This window comes from Chenopodium quinoa, unplaced genomic scaffold, assembly GCF_001683475.1.
Source record: "Chenopodium quinoa cultivar QQ74 unplaced genomic scaffold, ASM168347v1, whole genome shotgun sequence".
NCBI lineage: Eukaryota > Viridiplantae > Streptophyta > Magnoliopsida > Caryophyllales > Amaranthaceae > Chenopodium > Chenopodium quinoa.
Window position 1 is genome coordinate 14,945 of NW_018745111.1, and position 15,497 is coordinate 30,441.

The 15,497-nt window shown below is 42.0% G+C and overlaps 1 protein-coding gene and 1 long non-coding RNA gene across 2 annotated transcripts; one reads left to right on the forward strand and one right to left on the reverse strand.

Annotated features, from left to right (window-relative positions):
• Positions 1 to 1,826: 1,826 nt before the first annotated feature.
• Positions 1,827 to 3,254, reverse strand: LOC110710069. The gene is made up of 2 exons (XR_002509112.1): positions 2,718 to 3,254; positions 1,827 to 2,257 (listed from the first exon to the last, which is right to left on the reverse strand). It is a non-coding gene; the product is annotated as an uncharacterized LOC110710069 (long non-coding RNA).
• Positions 3,255 to 8,623: 5,369 nt separating this feature from the next.
• Positions 8,624 to 9,419, forward strand: LOC110710066. The gene is made up of 2 exons (XM_021888323.1): positions 8,624 to 8,832; positions 8,921 to 9,419. Exons 1-2 carry the CDS (start codon positions 8,624 to 8,626, stop codon positions 9,417 to 9,419), a joined length of 708 nt encoding a protein of 235 aa, XP_021744015.1.
• The last annotated feature ends 6,078 nt before the right edge of the window (positions 9,420 to 15,497 follow it).

A 15,497-nucleotide genomic window follows, 5' to 3' on the forward strand; every position in this document is an offset into this window, starting at 1 on the left:
AAATGATGATTCTTGAGTAGTTGTTTGGTTAGGAATTGGGTAAAACTTGTATGATTGATTTATTGTGATTAATTTGGGAATTGTGTTGATTGATTGTTAAGATTAAAGTGATTAATGAAGGTTTGCATGTGTGTTATTCGATTAGGCCTTGAGAATTATGCTAGATTGCATTGTAATTGCTAATGACACGACCAATTGATTTAGGAATTGCAATTATTGACTGGTTTGGATTGTGATTCTCTTAGTTTGTTATTCATAGTGAACCCTAGATTAACAATTAGGAGATTGCTCTTTGATTCCAATTGATAGCTCTTATCATTAGTCTTCACAACCTTTGATTGGCATGCTCTTCTCTAGTTGTTGCAATTGTCATGATTACTTGTTGATCCCCATTCCTAGTGTTTCATTAATTTGGTTGTTTGTTTTGTTAGTTGTTAGTGTTACCTCTTACCTTCGATTTCGACCTAGTTTAAGCGCATAATTGAGAGTGCTTGAACATTACCGTTCCTTTGGGTTCAACCCTTGACTTACCTTTATACTCATATTTAGGTTTCTTAAGTGTTTATAAATTTGTTTGGCTCTAGGGAAAATTAGATAACAACCTACATTTTCTATCCCTACGTCAAAAACTCGTAAAAACTAATCGAAAATCGAAAAGAGTTGTTAAAACGGAAAATAAAAGAAAACTAAGAAAATTATATGAAAATAATGAAAGAAAATGTAGAAAATGAACCTAAATCTTATTCTTTTGAGCGCCATAAATGACGCTCATAAGTTACAAGTTGGATATAATTAGATTAGACACGAAGCATATAACAAGCACATATTCATGTAGTCACATAAGCACATAAAAGGAACCGTCAAAGCATACAATGTTATTCTATGGTCAACGCTTAAGTGTCCAAAGGTACCATATCTTAAGGGACAATGCACGAATCAATCACTCAACATGTTGACCCATGGCATAGCCCTCCCGACATTTTGTTGGCGATATGGGTGTGATGATTGTTATTGATTTTGGGATAAAAGCCTAGTGTTGGCAACCCCTAGTCATTGAGCCAATCCCCATTGGTTAAAGTGTGTTATGATTATGCATGATGCAATGTTGCTTGTTTGGCTTTTACTTTTGTGAAAAAGGAAGATATTATGCGTTCAAGTCTTGCTGTCTAACTAGAGATTATCCAAGTTAGTTCTCGTTACATCCCATGGGTAACCTAGTGTTAGAAACCTTGAACCATAACTAAGAACTAATCTTGTAACCTCTAAGTCCCCAGTGGAGTCGCCACTGTAAGGAGTGTGTTCCCATCGTAGGGGATCCTTCTCCTTAAATGCCCATGGCCCTTTAAAACCCTAGGACTTTACACTTGTTAGGGTGTATTAGGATTTGAATTCCTGACTGTTTGGGGGACCTTAAATTAGAACTGATTCTATCATTATGCTTTTTTGTAAAAAAACAAGTGGGAGTTGCCAATGAGCACTACCATAAAATACGCAAAAGAGAACGCCTAAAATAGGCAATATAGAACACTTTAGAGGCGTTCTTCAACTAGGGTGCCTTATAAAGTATATTAGACGTCTATTTGAGGCGTTCTGTATACATTACAATACAAAACGCCTATTGAATAGACGATTCTTATACTATTTACAAAATATATAAACAACATGGAAAATAGAACTGTCATCTTAAGAAAAGCGTTCTCTATTTGTATGGTTTCAGAACGCCTATAGTAGATGACAGTTTTGTTTTCCTTTTTTATTAAAAAAAATAATAAGAATAATAATATTTATTAATTAATTAATAATTAGTAATAACAATAATAACTGCATTCAGTGATAAATAAAAGACTAGTACTTGTATATACGAAGTATGATACTCAAATCGCATTTGATTACATCGTTTAATAAAAAAAATCATACGAAATATTGATTAAATTAAAAAAAAAAAGGAATATTGATACAATTAAGCTATAGTACACATGGAAAATTAATAAAAACACCATAATGAATTATAAAACAATTTTAATGCTAGTACAATTTTAGACAACCACCACTGCTATTAACAGTTAATTTAACACCAAAAGTCAGCAACACCTCCGAGCACCGCCCTAATCAGCGATACAACCACCTCCTTTGCACCCGCGTCTAATTTCTGCAGCAACAATTCAGACAACCACTACTTTAATCAGAGCAGCCGCAACCCACACCCCTGCTCACGAATCAACCACCCAAAAATCAAAACAACAACCAAGAACCAACACTGCAATTAAAAAAAACGATACATAATTATTTCTATTGTGAGTACTCCAATTTACTTAATAAAAAATAAAAATTAAACAAAATCTAAAGGTGTAAATTAGAAGTTTGAGATTTAAAATTAACAATGGATACTTAAAACGAAATGATAAAGTGAAAAACAGTAATTCAAATTAGAATAAAATCTAAAGTAAAATATCGATAGAAAATTGATAAAATCAGAGGTTATAACTTGAAAACCAAACCTACAGAGAAACAGCACCAAAAACCCACATATCTAAAACAATTGAGAAGTAAAACGAAATATTAAAATGAAAATCAGATCAGATATCTGAAAAAGAATGAAATCATGAACTTTAGATCGGAAAATAAGCCAAAAAAAAATCATATCAATCACTTTAAAACAGCCAAAAAAGAATTTGAACATTGAAATTAGAACACAAATGAGACTAATCTTGATATACCTTATTGCATCTATACACTTCACAATGAGTTTTATTGCAACATTTGTACATCGAAATTCGAACACAAAATTAGGGTTCTTAGACTCGATCGGCGGTGTTAGTTCGTGGAAAGAATTAGATCAACCCACCGCGGACAAACCAAGGTTGAAGGGGCTGCCATGATGGTGATGAACGAGGGTTTTGATTTGCTTTAATCTACTGCGGGTTAGAGCCTTGGAGGTGATGATGGCAGTAGAACATGGTGTAATTGAGGGATGAAGTTAGAACTTAGAGGAGAGAGAACTCAGAGAAGGAGTAAGGGTTAAAGGAGGGAGATGTGGAATGAAATAAGAAATTAGAGAAGTGGCAGCTTGATTGAGAGGAAAGAAGTTAGGGTTAGTGACTTAGTGGTATACACGGTTTTTTTTTTAATACTTATAGAACGGTTAACCAAGAGAGGCGCTCTATATTGTCTAGTTAAAATTTTGCATGTATCAAATAGAGCGGTTAACTTTGATAGGCGCTCTATAGATTTAATATACTAAGTGTTTATCTTACATAGGCTCTGTATAATTCTAGAGAACGCCTATGTAACTTGATAGTTGTGTATAGTGTGTTACTTATTCCTATTTTTGTGGTAGAGGAGTTTTAGAAAAACTCATAAACCTCGTTCATGCCTTTCTCACAAGTAGAGTGTAAGGGATATTTAGCACGAATCGTAAGTTTACCCATGCCCAAAATTGTTCTACGTGTACCAAAAATGAATTCGGGAGCGAGGGTACTAAAATAATGTTCCCTTTAAGGGGGCAATTGCTATCCTAGCCCTAGTATGGCCTCTACTAGCTCTTCCTATTTCACAATTTCATTACCAAACAATATATGCAACGTGGCTCCTAAAAACTAAGTTACTTGATTTTATTTACAAGCATTAATCACGTGGGAATTACATTGCAAAAGTTGTTATTCTTTGTTTAATCAAATTCATGAAAAGAACAAGAATAATTATTCAAATTCTAGTCTTGATTAACACAAGAATACTATGTGAATTAAATTAACCAAAAGTTTGTTAAAAGTGATCAAACAACACTATTTATTCAATTAAATTTATTTAAACAATAAAATAAAAGTTATTTATCTAAGTGCTCAGGAAACTAATCGTTCTTCTTATATGTTAAATCTCTGTTTAATGCGTTTATGGACTTTCTTTCTTCTTCGTACCTCAAAGGACTTCAATGGATTTAATTAGGGTCGGAAAGTATTTAGGAAGAGAGAAGAAAAGTAATATGATAGTAAGAAAACTTGGGAGATTAGGGTTTTGAGGATGCTAAGGTTAGAATTCTGATTTATCGGTCCCTTTCGAGTTGAACAAGACCCCAATTTATAGGCGTAGGAATCTAGGTTTAGGGTTTTAGAGCCGCACCTTCAGGTGGCGCGTGCAACTCTCTGAGTCGCTATGGGCTCCTCGCGCATCTCAAAGACTTGCGCGCCCCAAGCTCGCGCAACTCACTGAGTTGCGCTGGATGTGGTTTGCCTTAAACGAAAATGCGTTTTTAAATTTTCCATAACTTTTGATTGCAAAGTCAAATTAAGACGTGTGAGATATAATTGGAAATATCTGAATATCTACTTTCTAATGCCGTTATAATTAGGTTAAAATATTTTATGGATCAAATGATATGGCTGTTGGAGTGAAAGGGTGTCGATTTTAGGGCCCGATTTAGTGTTTTGAGCATAACTTTTTCATTTTAGCTCGGAATTGGGCTTATAATATACCGTTGGAAAGTTCTTTGAAAGGGATATCTATCTTATAAGCCATGAACGAAAATATGATGGTTGGTTTATCTGTTTGAATCGGTTTTCAACAATGTAAGATCCATTGGATCGAATCAATTCATTTGCCACATTTAGGTCCATTATTAATCAAATTTAAACATGTATGAGCATGCTTTAGGCCTAATTAATAATCAGACAAGGCTTCAAGATAGCTTGGTCTCAAATATGAGTTTTGCTAACTTACTTCATAATGCATTTCGTAGTCTATAACACTTCCACTTTGATCTAGCATGAAGAACGGGTTTTTTGAATCATCATCGCACTTCCTTTCATGAAAAAAGGCCAAAAGTAGGTGTCTACACTTGATTCCCTTCATTGTAGGGCTGCTTGCAGCAAAGCCGCCTGATATGACGGCCACAAAACAAAGAATCAGTGCTATTTCCATCATCTTCTTTGTCATTGTTCTTTTTCTTCTCGGATTTGTTGTCTGTTCGAGTGTACATGAATTTTGACTTCAAGACGTATGAATTCAACATGCCCTTTTCATCCATATTATCCAGCAATTTTTTCAAGTTAATAGATTCATTTGTGTTATGTCCCACGTCCTTGTGGTAATGACAGTACTTGTTTTTGTTGTGCTATTGAGCCGAGCCTTCAGCGGTTGGGGCTTCTCGAACTCAAATTTATCTTTGATTTCCATTAGGATTGAGTAACAATGCTTGTTGAACTCATACTGAGGCTCGTACGTCTTGGCCTTTTTGACTTCGTCTGCTGGCTGTCGGCCACCCAAACTTCCTTTCGTTTAATGTTTCCTTCTATTTTTTCTTCCTGACCGAGTCTTGCTGAGAAGGTTACTTCTTCTCAGCTCCCTTGGCTGGTTGTTCAGCTTTAGTTAGGGAGCAAAAATTTGATGCTTCAATGTAGGCGTCGACCTCTCGCAGCACGCCTGCGTACGTTCGAACCTTTTTCTTGACCAGATCAAACTTGAAACCATTGTGCCTTAATCCCAAGAGAAATTCCGAATAGGCCACTTCGTCCGGCATATTATGAATTTTGGGCTTTCTCTTGATTGAACCTCTAGACGTATGAACGTAACCCCTCAGTATTTCCTTGGATGATCGTTGCCAAGTTCAGGCTGGTCTTCCTTGGGGGAATATTGTGCGAGAATTTACCAACAAACAATAGACTAAGAATGGTAAAGCAGTTGATGCACGCGGCCGACAGGCTATTAAACAAGTCCTGCACCACGCCCTTAAGGGTGGCCGGGAAGTACCTGCACCATGTGGCATCATCCACACTTTGCAAATACATCAAATTTTTGTACAAAGTAACGTGCTCTTCTGGGTTTCCCGTACCTTCGTAGGCACCCAAAAGTACACTTTTAACCTTTGCTGGTTGGGGGAGTTAAGGATTTCCTGAGAAAACGGAGGTGGCTTGTCACCGAGATTTAACAAGCACATTTTCCAATCAATGGGTTGAGGTTGAGCGGCCGGTCCGGCCAGGTAGGCTGTCTGGTCGAACGGCTGGCCATATTTCCCAACTGTCCAAAACAGGGGGGTTAGGCGGCAAAAATGCATTGAAATTCTAGGGCGTTTGATATTGAAACGATTGAATTGGAATAGGAGTTTGAGTAGAATGAGCTTGACTCCTACTGATCCTGGTCGAGATGGTATTCTTTGAGGGGGTATGGTTTGAGAAATCAACCGGCATAGTTGGCGTAGAGGCGGTGTCCGAATAGGTTATTCGCTCACGCTACTATGTCCTATGTACTCCCTTGCATCCTTCCAACGCCGAGACGGCTCATTTATCTTCTTCAGAGGTTGTCTGGTCTGCCCCCCAGCCAACTGTATTTTCTCGAGGAGCCTAGACATATCCGTCTGCAGCACCCTCGGTGAACGTTCATGTCGGCGGAATGGGTATTCCCAGCGTCTCCAGCACTGACCACCTTGCTCTAGGTCTTCTTTTGAATGTCATCTCCTCTTCTTCTGGGCAGTATCCTAGAAGAAGAAGGCATCTTACCCTCAAGCTCCCTTCGGAGCTTGCTCAAGGCGAGCTTAAGTGAACCAGCAGTTACTGGAGGATCCTTGGCCACATGAAATGAAGCTATCAGAGGATCACTAGAATTGATTGTTGCAACTATATCCTTTACATGTCCGTCCTCACCAGGACCAGGACCTGCATTAGGTTTCTGACCATCTGTTGCCATAACGGACGAATATCCCCACATATGGCGCCAAATGTTTCAGGGTTTTTTGGAATCCCTTGGGATACCGTTCGCACTCCACGGACAGGATGTCTAGGACACCTACAAAACACAAATATTCCATTGTTGGAATATTCGGCTATGAAGGTTAAGTTAGTAACCGGAATTCGGAAAGCTAGAGAGAGAAAGTAGAGAGAAGTTAGATTTGTTTTTATGCTCTATTAAATGTTATGTCTTAAATCCACCCCTCCCATAATAAATGATTGGGGTATTTATAGGGGTGGGGAATGATGCCCCTTTTAGGGTTAGTTACCTAGGGTGGCGTGCTTTGATTAGCGGCGCAATCAGGAGAGGGCACATGTCCCCTAGGGGCGCCGTTTTGCGGCAATATAGGAACTTGAGCCTCCTGATGTAAGGAGACCTTCATTCCTCATTTTCTTTTGTCAGGTGCTCTCATTTTTAACACGTGTCATTATCCTATAGGGACATGTGTTGCCTCTTTTTTTAGGCTACGTGTCTCTATGAGACTGGACTACGTAATTGGGGTATGTTTTTACCTTAAACACGACCTTATATAATTCTTCAAATCTACATTACCCATTAGGTAGATTATCTATGACTAGTACAATATTAAAATTTCACTAATTATGTTGAGTTGGATTCCATTATCACTACTCTTTACACTAACATTTATATGTGACTGATCACATGGTATAGCCAACCACCATAAGGTTACTTAAAAGGTTTACTCTGTTAATATTATAGATGTTTGGGCAAAGTCCATTGTCCTAATCCCATTGTCCTAGAATTACCATGATCCAGCCCATCATTAGTCAAAGCAAAGTACGGATTTACCCCTAATCTGTCCAATTAAGTACAACTTCTGCCACATGAAAGTACATCTATAAATAGCTCTCCAATCATTAATGATGGTAACTTTTTCCTAATTCTCTAACCTTCTCTCTCTACTTTCTCTCTCTAAAGTACTCCTTCTCTCTCTACTTTCTATCTCTAGAAAGTACATTCGCTAACTTAAGCATCGGAGGGGCTTTCCCGGGTCACACCCCCGAGGTAGTTAACCTTCTTTCTCTTTTGCAGGCCTAGCTCTCGGACAGCAAGGCATAGCTGAGGGAAATTTAGACATACATTAGATATAGATCTAGGATATCTTGATTACCCTAACACCGAGGAGTATTCTGTTTCCGAAAAAAGGTGGTGTCGTCTGTGGGGATAACTAACAAGAAGTCATTGTGAACACTAGGCGTCCCCGCAGCACTCATCAAGATGCTACTAGGCAAGCTCCAATTCTCTCGGTTAGGCATGCTCACATAGTCTAGGAGATGATACCCCAAGCTTGTAGTGAACCCGAGAGAGAAGTGAATAGCCCCCAGGTAGTCACTCGCCGAGACTTGGACCAGTTGGCAGCCCAGATCAATAGAAACCTGGAGGAAAGCCTCAGGGCACTTGTCAACCAGGGGGTGGGTCAAGGCAGGCAGGGGAACGCTCCACAGCCTATCCCTCAGCCTCATGTGTCCCATCTCCATCAAGCCTCCTCTCGGCCTCAACATCAAGCATCCCGTCGCTCTCAGCCTAATCAGTCCCCTAACCCCCAGCGGGAGATAGGGCAGCACAGCCGACCAAGAGATGCTAGAGAGATAATCAATGACCGAAGGCTGAGGGATGGAACTCTAGATGCCCGGGAGATAATCAACTCTAGGAGGGAGAACTCCAAGGAAGATAATGAGCCCCCCCAGAGAGGTCGAACTATAGTTTACTCTCGGCATGGATCAACAAGGTACCGAGATAGCATGATCCACTCAGCTACCTCCAGACCAAGGGGGAGACCCACTCAGCCCGCTCGTTCAGCATGCAAAAGTCCCAATCGTCCTTCTCCCCGCAGGCCAGGAGACTCGGGATTGTCAAGGACATCACCCCCTTCATCCATGAGATAATGAATACCCCTATTCCTCCTAAGGTTAAAATCCCTACGTTAGACCCTTATGAGGGAAAGACAGACCCAACAGACCATCTGAACGCTTACAAAGCACAGATGGGAGTTCAAATCGGGTGTGAAGCCTCATGGTGTAGGTTCTTCCCTACCACTCTCAAAGGCATAGCTCAGACATGGTTCAACAACCTTACCCCAGGGAGCATAAGAACGTTTGACATGCTAGCTACTCAATTAAAAAAGCACTTCATCGGTGAGAGTAGGCAAACAAAGATCAACGTTCATCTAATGACGGTGAAGCAAGGGGAATGAAAGTCTTAAGGAATACATCAAGAGGTTCAACACCGAGTCTCAGCGCATCCCCGACCTCCAAGACAATGTTGCTTTTACAGCCCTTCTCTTCGGGCTCAAGTCTAATAAGATGAAGTTTGAACTTGTCCATGACAAGGTGAGTACCTTCTCTGAATCCATGGAAAGAGCTGAAAGGATCATTGAATCTAGTGAGGTGTGCAAGGCACCCGTGGCAAACAACAAGGGGAAGAGGAAGCAAGAAGATAATTATCATGAGAACAGGAATAGAAGGTCGAGGAGGGCTGAGAGTGATGATGAAGGATTGAAGTACAATGTTGATAGGTATGAGATTTATTTTGACATAAGGCACAAGGCTATTCTTCTTAAGCCTAACCCCATGAACACGCCAATTGAGCAGAGGAACAGGAAGCTTTGGTGTGAATACCATAAAGAGTGCGGTCACACCACCCGGAACTGCAAAGACCTTAAGAGAGCCTTGATAAGCTAGATGAGGAAGGAAAGCTTAACAGATATCTCAAGTCCCCCCCCCCCCGAAGGATAAGCAAAGAAGCAAAGCTTCCAAGGAAGTGCAAGAAGCCCACAGCTCAGCTGACACTAATATGAGCATCAATGTCTTAGCCGGAGGATTTGCCTCCGGGGGGTTGTCTAAAAGGGCACGCAAGGGTCACTTGCGGTCGCTCGAAGAGCCCATCTATGATATCGGCACTCCCTCATCCACCCCAAAGGACCCCCTCATGGTATTTGGGGATGATAAAGGAAAAAAGATTCAAAGGCCTCATGATGACCCCCTGGTGATTCATATGAAGGTGGCCAATGCTAAGGTGAAGAAGATCTTGGTGGATAGCGGAAGTTCAGCGGACATTATCACATGGAAGTGCATTGAACAGATGCGTTTTGGCAAAGGAGACCTCACACCCCTAGAGAAACCCTTAGTTGGTTTTGGGGGAAACATGTGTATCCCTTAGGAACGATCAAGCTGCCTGTTCGTTTGGGGGAAAAGAAGAAGGGGAGGAGCTTAGTACACACGTTCTTAGTGGTGGATACCCCTCTTCCATACAACATGATTATTGGCCGACCCCTTCTTAACAGGGTCAAGGCCGCCATATCAACCTATCACTTGCTCCTTCAATTCGAGACCGATGATGGATCGGTGGGCAAGATATTTTGAGATCAGTTTGAAGAAAGAAAATGCTATGTAGATAGCTTGAATTCACCTGAGAGCTCCGTCAATCAAGAAGACAAGGGGGCCAAGAGGAAAGCGATGGATATTGATGAACCCCAGCTCCCGGTCATGAACATCTACATGGCCGAGAATCCTAAGAAATACGGTAGGCCTAGGCCTATTGAGGAGGATGAGAGCATACCCTTAGGTGATGACCCTGCTCGGACCGTGAGAGTAGGAAAGACCTTGGACCCTCAGCTCAAGGAAGAAATTATTCAAGTACTTAGAGAATTCAAAGACATCTTCGCTTTTATAGCAGATGAAATGTCGGGCATTGACCCCGAGGTGATGACCCATGAGCTAAACATCAAGGAGGGCTACAAGCCCGTCAAGCAGAAACTCCGACATGCTGGGCCGGAGAGAAACAAAGTTGCAGCCGCTGAGGTTAAGAAGCTTCTCGAATCAGGTTTTATTCGAAAATGTCAATATACCGAGTGGCTATCCAATGTTGTGCTTGTTAGAAAGCCAAATGGCTCTTGGCGTATGTGTGTGGACTTCACAAATTTGAACAAGGCATGCCCGAAAGATGATCATCCTTTGCCTAAGATTGATAGGTTGGTGGATTCGACTGCTGGTCACGCCCTCCTAAGCATCATGGATGCCAACGCGGGGCATCATCAGATACCCATGTCAGAAAAAGATCAAGCACACACGGCCTTCATCACCAGTCAGGGGGTGTATTTCTATAATGTGATGCCCTTCGGCCTGAAGAACGCCGAGGCTACCTACCAGCGCCTGATGAACAAAATATTTAAAGGGAAACTAGGCCGGAATGTTGAGGCCTATGTTGATGATATGATCGTGAAAAGCAAGGAAAGCCCAGACCACATAGCGGATCTAAGGGAAACATTCACCACCCTTAGAAAATATAAAATGAAGCTTAACCCCAGCAAATGTGTCTTCGGGGTGCAAGGTGGAAAGTGTCTGGGTTTCATAGTTGATCAACGGGGCATTGATGCCAACCCCAATAAAATTCAAGCTATTCTTGACATGGAATCCCCCGGAATGTGAAGGAAGTGCAATGCCTTACAGGCTGCCTAGCCGCATTGGGGAGGTTCCTATCCCGATCACCTGATAAGAGTTTGTCTTTCTTCAAGGCCCTTAAGAGGCCTAAGTTCCTGTGGGATGAAGAGGCTAAAAAATCTTTCCAGCAATTGAAGGAACAGATGATGAACACCCCGAAGCTTGTTAGCCCCCTCCCCGGGGAAACATTGTTTGTGTACTTGGCCATATCAGATTATGCCCTGAGTGTGGTTCTTGTTGCTGAAAGAGATGAAGGCCAAGTACCAGTCTATTTTGTCAGCCATTACCTAAGGGCGGCTGAAAACCCGATATACTCTCATAGAAAAAGTGGTGTACGCTTTAGTGATGGCAAGCATGAAGTTGAAGCCATACTTTCAAGCACATCCAATCAAGGTACTCACCAGCCAACCGATCAAGAAGGTGCTAGAGAGAAAAAATTATTCATCCCGAATGACTGATTGGTCGGATTAGTTGGCCGATTTCGGTATTGAATTTGAGCCCCGAAAGGCCATCAAGGCCCAAGCCTTGGCTGACTTCATAGCCGAGTGCGCTCATAGGCCTACACCGATGGACACCTCCGCCCCTTGGGCTCTTTATGTGGATGGGTCGTCGAGTAAAGCTGGAAGCGGGGCAGGGCTAGTTATCACCTCCCCGGTGGGAGAGAAGTTTGAATATGCAGTCAAGTTTTCTTTCCATGCATCAAATAATGAAGCTGAGTATGAGGCTCTTATCTTGGGGCTAAACTTGTGCCAATTCATGAAGATTAAATCAGTCCAAGTTTGCTCGGATTCACAACTCAATGTGGAGAAGATGACAAAAGAATTTGAAGTAAAGGAAGAAAACATGAAAGCCTATTTTGAAAAGGCTGAGAACTTGACAAGATCGTTTGACAACTTCGAGATCAAGCACATCCCTCGCTCAAGGAATCAGCAAGCCGATGCTCTAGCCCGCCTAGCTAGTTCAGCCGAGGGGATAGCCCCTCGAAACATCATGTGGGAGGTGTTAGAGAAACCAAGTACCCAAAGATCTGTTGTCATGGACATTGATAGAGGGGAAACTTGGATGGACCAAATCACTCAATTCTTAAAAGGGGAGCTGCCCGAGGACACCCCCGAATTCAAGATGATCAAGAAACAGAGTGAGTGGTTCTTACTTCATGATGGGATCCTCTACAAAAAATCTTTTACTATCCATTGCTGAAGTGCATAACCCCGGAGGAGGGGAACTATGTCCTTAGGGAAATTCATGAAGGAGCATGTGGCAGCCATCAGGGTGGAAGAACTATAGTTGGAACAGCGCTAAGGGTTGGATTCTATTGGCCCACCCTGAAGGATGATGTTGTCAAGATTGTCAAGAAGTGTGAAAAATGCCAAAGGTTTGCTGACATGCCCCATGTTCCGACCAACGCCCTCACAAGTATTCAGTCAGTCCTACCCTTTGATCGTCGGGGCATGGACATCCTAGGTCCATTCCCCGTGGCCTCTAGACAAAGGAAATTTCTTATAGTAGCGTGGATTATTTCACCAAGTGGATTGAAGCTGAGTCGGTGGCAACAATAATCGATAAGCAAGTCTAAAGGTTCATTTGGTGGAATATCATCACCCGCTTCAGGGTACCCCGCATTCTGATCTCAAACAATGGCCGACAATTCAATAGTGGGCCAACAAAGGAATATTGCAGTCGTTTTGGGATCAAGTCAAGGTTTTCAACTGTGTGTCGACCCCAAACAAATGGCCAAGAAGAAGCGGCAAACAAAACAATATTAAAAGGGCTGAAGACAATGCTGGAAGGCATGAAGGGGTCTTGGGTGGATGACTTGCCCGGGATCTTGTGGTCCATTCGTACCACAATCAAAGAGGCTACGGGGCAAACCCCTTTTGCCTTAGTGTATGGGAGTGATGTCGTACTCCCCGTGGAAGTTGGGATCCCATCCCCCAAAGTTACCTTCTATAACTCCAATCAAAATGATCAGCTGAAGCCCTTGGCCTTAGACTTACTCCCAGAGATAAGGGGAGACGCTTTGCTTCGCTCTATAGCATACAAGCAAAGGATAACTCATTATTTCAACAAAAGATTCAAGGCAAGGCCCCTGGCTAAAGCTGATTGGGTGCTTCGGATGTGTGAGGCCGCTTGCAAGCCCCCGACATTGGGTAAGCTAAGCCCCAATTGGGAAGGACCTTACAAGGTTAAGGAGGTGATCCGCCCGGGAACCTTTCGCTTGCAAACCCCTGATGGCAAGGACCTCCCCCAGCCATGGAATGCTGATAACCTCCGGAGGTTTTATGTTTAAGCATCCTCCTCACATTGATGCCCTAGGGCAATAAGAACCGATACTAGGAGATCAACTTCAATATAGCGCATCATTGTAATGACTGTTACATTTTTTAACATAATGAAAAACTTCCAGTTGGGATGTTTGCCCCATATATTTTGCATTTTTGTCGTTTGTCTTTTACTTAGTTTATTTTTTGAAACTTTTATATCGCTTATTAGCATAACCGAGTTCATTTAAATAGCACCACATGCCTGGCACAAGACATTTTGGTTCGCTAACACTTAAGTTTGCTCCAATGTTTGGGGCAAGATGCTAGCCTATACTCAAGCATCTGAGATAGAGTCCTGGCCGAAAGATCACTTATAACTTGGGGCTCGTTTAGTCCCTCATCTTACTTTAAAGATTCGGAAGGCCCGACTCTCATATGACTTATAACTTGGGGCTCATTTTAGCCCAGGATTGTTTACGTTATCCATAATGAGTTGGAATAACCCAGCTCTCATACAATTCTCAAACTTGGGGATCGCCTTTAGCCCCTAGCTTATTCACATTATCATTGCAAGTTTTATAACTAAGGGCTCGTTTAGCCCCCAGGTGATCATACAATTCTAATAAAAATAACATAAGGCTCGTTTTAGCCCTCATCACGCAACTATGCTAAGGCTGTTCATTAAGCACTAGGGGCCTCTTTTTGGCCCCTAGGGGTGAATTATCAAGTAGTAAAGCAAAAAAAAAGAAATAAAGCATCAAGCAAAGCAAAGTAAAAGCCGAATGTGCAAATATACAGGCCAAGTTAAAGATTCAAAGTTCCAACAAAAAATCATAAGTTTTTCATACATCCCAGAAAAGAAGTACATCCTAAGGAAAATCAATCAAATCTAGATCAAAATCCTGAAGAAGCTACTCCTCAATCTCGCCCTGCTCAGCTAGCAGCCTCCTGCACTCCTCCTCCTCGGCTGCGCGAACAAGGTCCTTAACCTTATCCCGCACCGTAGGAAATGAATCCTAGAGACCAAGAGAAGTAAAAGCAATCTCCATGTAAGTGATGGCGTCTGCGATCCCCGCCTCAAAGGCCTCACTTCCTACCATGGACTGATAATCGACACAATCGGGACTCTGCTTTCACTCAGCAATCACTTCCTCTTACTGGGAGCCTCACTTCCTAAAGGCGATTATGGTGCAAGGGGCTCCAAGTAAGCTACATCTGGCTATGTAAGCGTTTATTGTCAACCAAGAGTTAGGAACAAGCTGGGTTACACTAAGGTTATATTCAATCAACAATTCCTCAACGAAAGGGTGTAGCGGAAATCTCAACCCATTATCCAAACATTGCTTATATACAGTTATACACCCGGGGGAGGGTTATCTACAGAGCTATCACCCCCATGAGGGGAAATGAGAAAAGGTTCCCTAATATGGTACTTAATCTGTAAATGTCTAGTACCCTCAGATAAAGATCTAAACCAAGCAGGGGTGGGGTGGAACATAGAGGGGCTAACTCTCCTAACTGGTGGTTTAAAAATCACCGGCGCCCCAAGAGAAGTAGATGTATCATCCTCACTTGACATTGTCACCACTCCTTCAACAAGCAATCTGTTCAAAGAACCCCTAGAAGTCGGTTCACGTGAGAGAGAAACTTCCCAAGGGGAAGGAGGCAAATAATAATCAAAGCCTAAATCATGCTCAGGGGTGGGGATGGCACACTAGGAAAAGGCACACCCAAAGGAACAGAAGAATCAACACTACTACCAATCACATTTGTTACAAGTACTCCCCCCGCCCAGATTTCCTTGGACAAGTCATAAGATGAAGGGCCGGGGAGAGAGTCAAGGTAGTCTTGAGTCGCTTGGTCAATCATGATACATGCATAGCTCAACTCAAGACTACCCCGAAAGAATGCTCAATGTACATACAAGAATACAACAAGCTTACCTCTAAGCCTAACATCAACAATAGCGCAACCGAGGAACAATCAAGCATACAAGAAAAAGTAGCAAACAATTACTAAGCATGGAGGCATGATACTTTTAGCTTAAAAAACTAAT

Bases quoted from the DNA above. Each gene is read 5' to 3' on its own strand.
- LOC110710066 (XM_021888323.1), top strand. From the start codon at position 8,624: ATGAATACCCCTATTCCTCCTAAGGTTAAAATCCCTACGTTAGACCCT. The intron at 8,833-8,920 runs GTTTGACATGCT...ATGACGGTGAAG, and splicing joins ACCCCAGGGAGCATAAGAAC to CAAGGGGAATGAAAGTCTTA.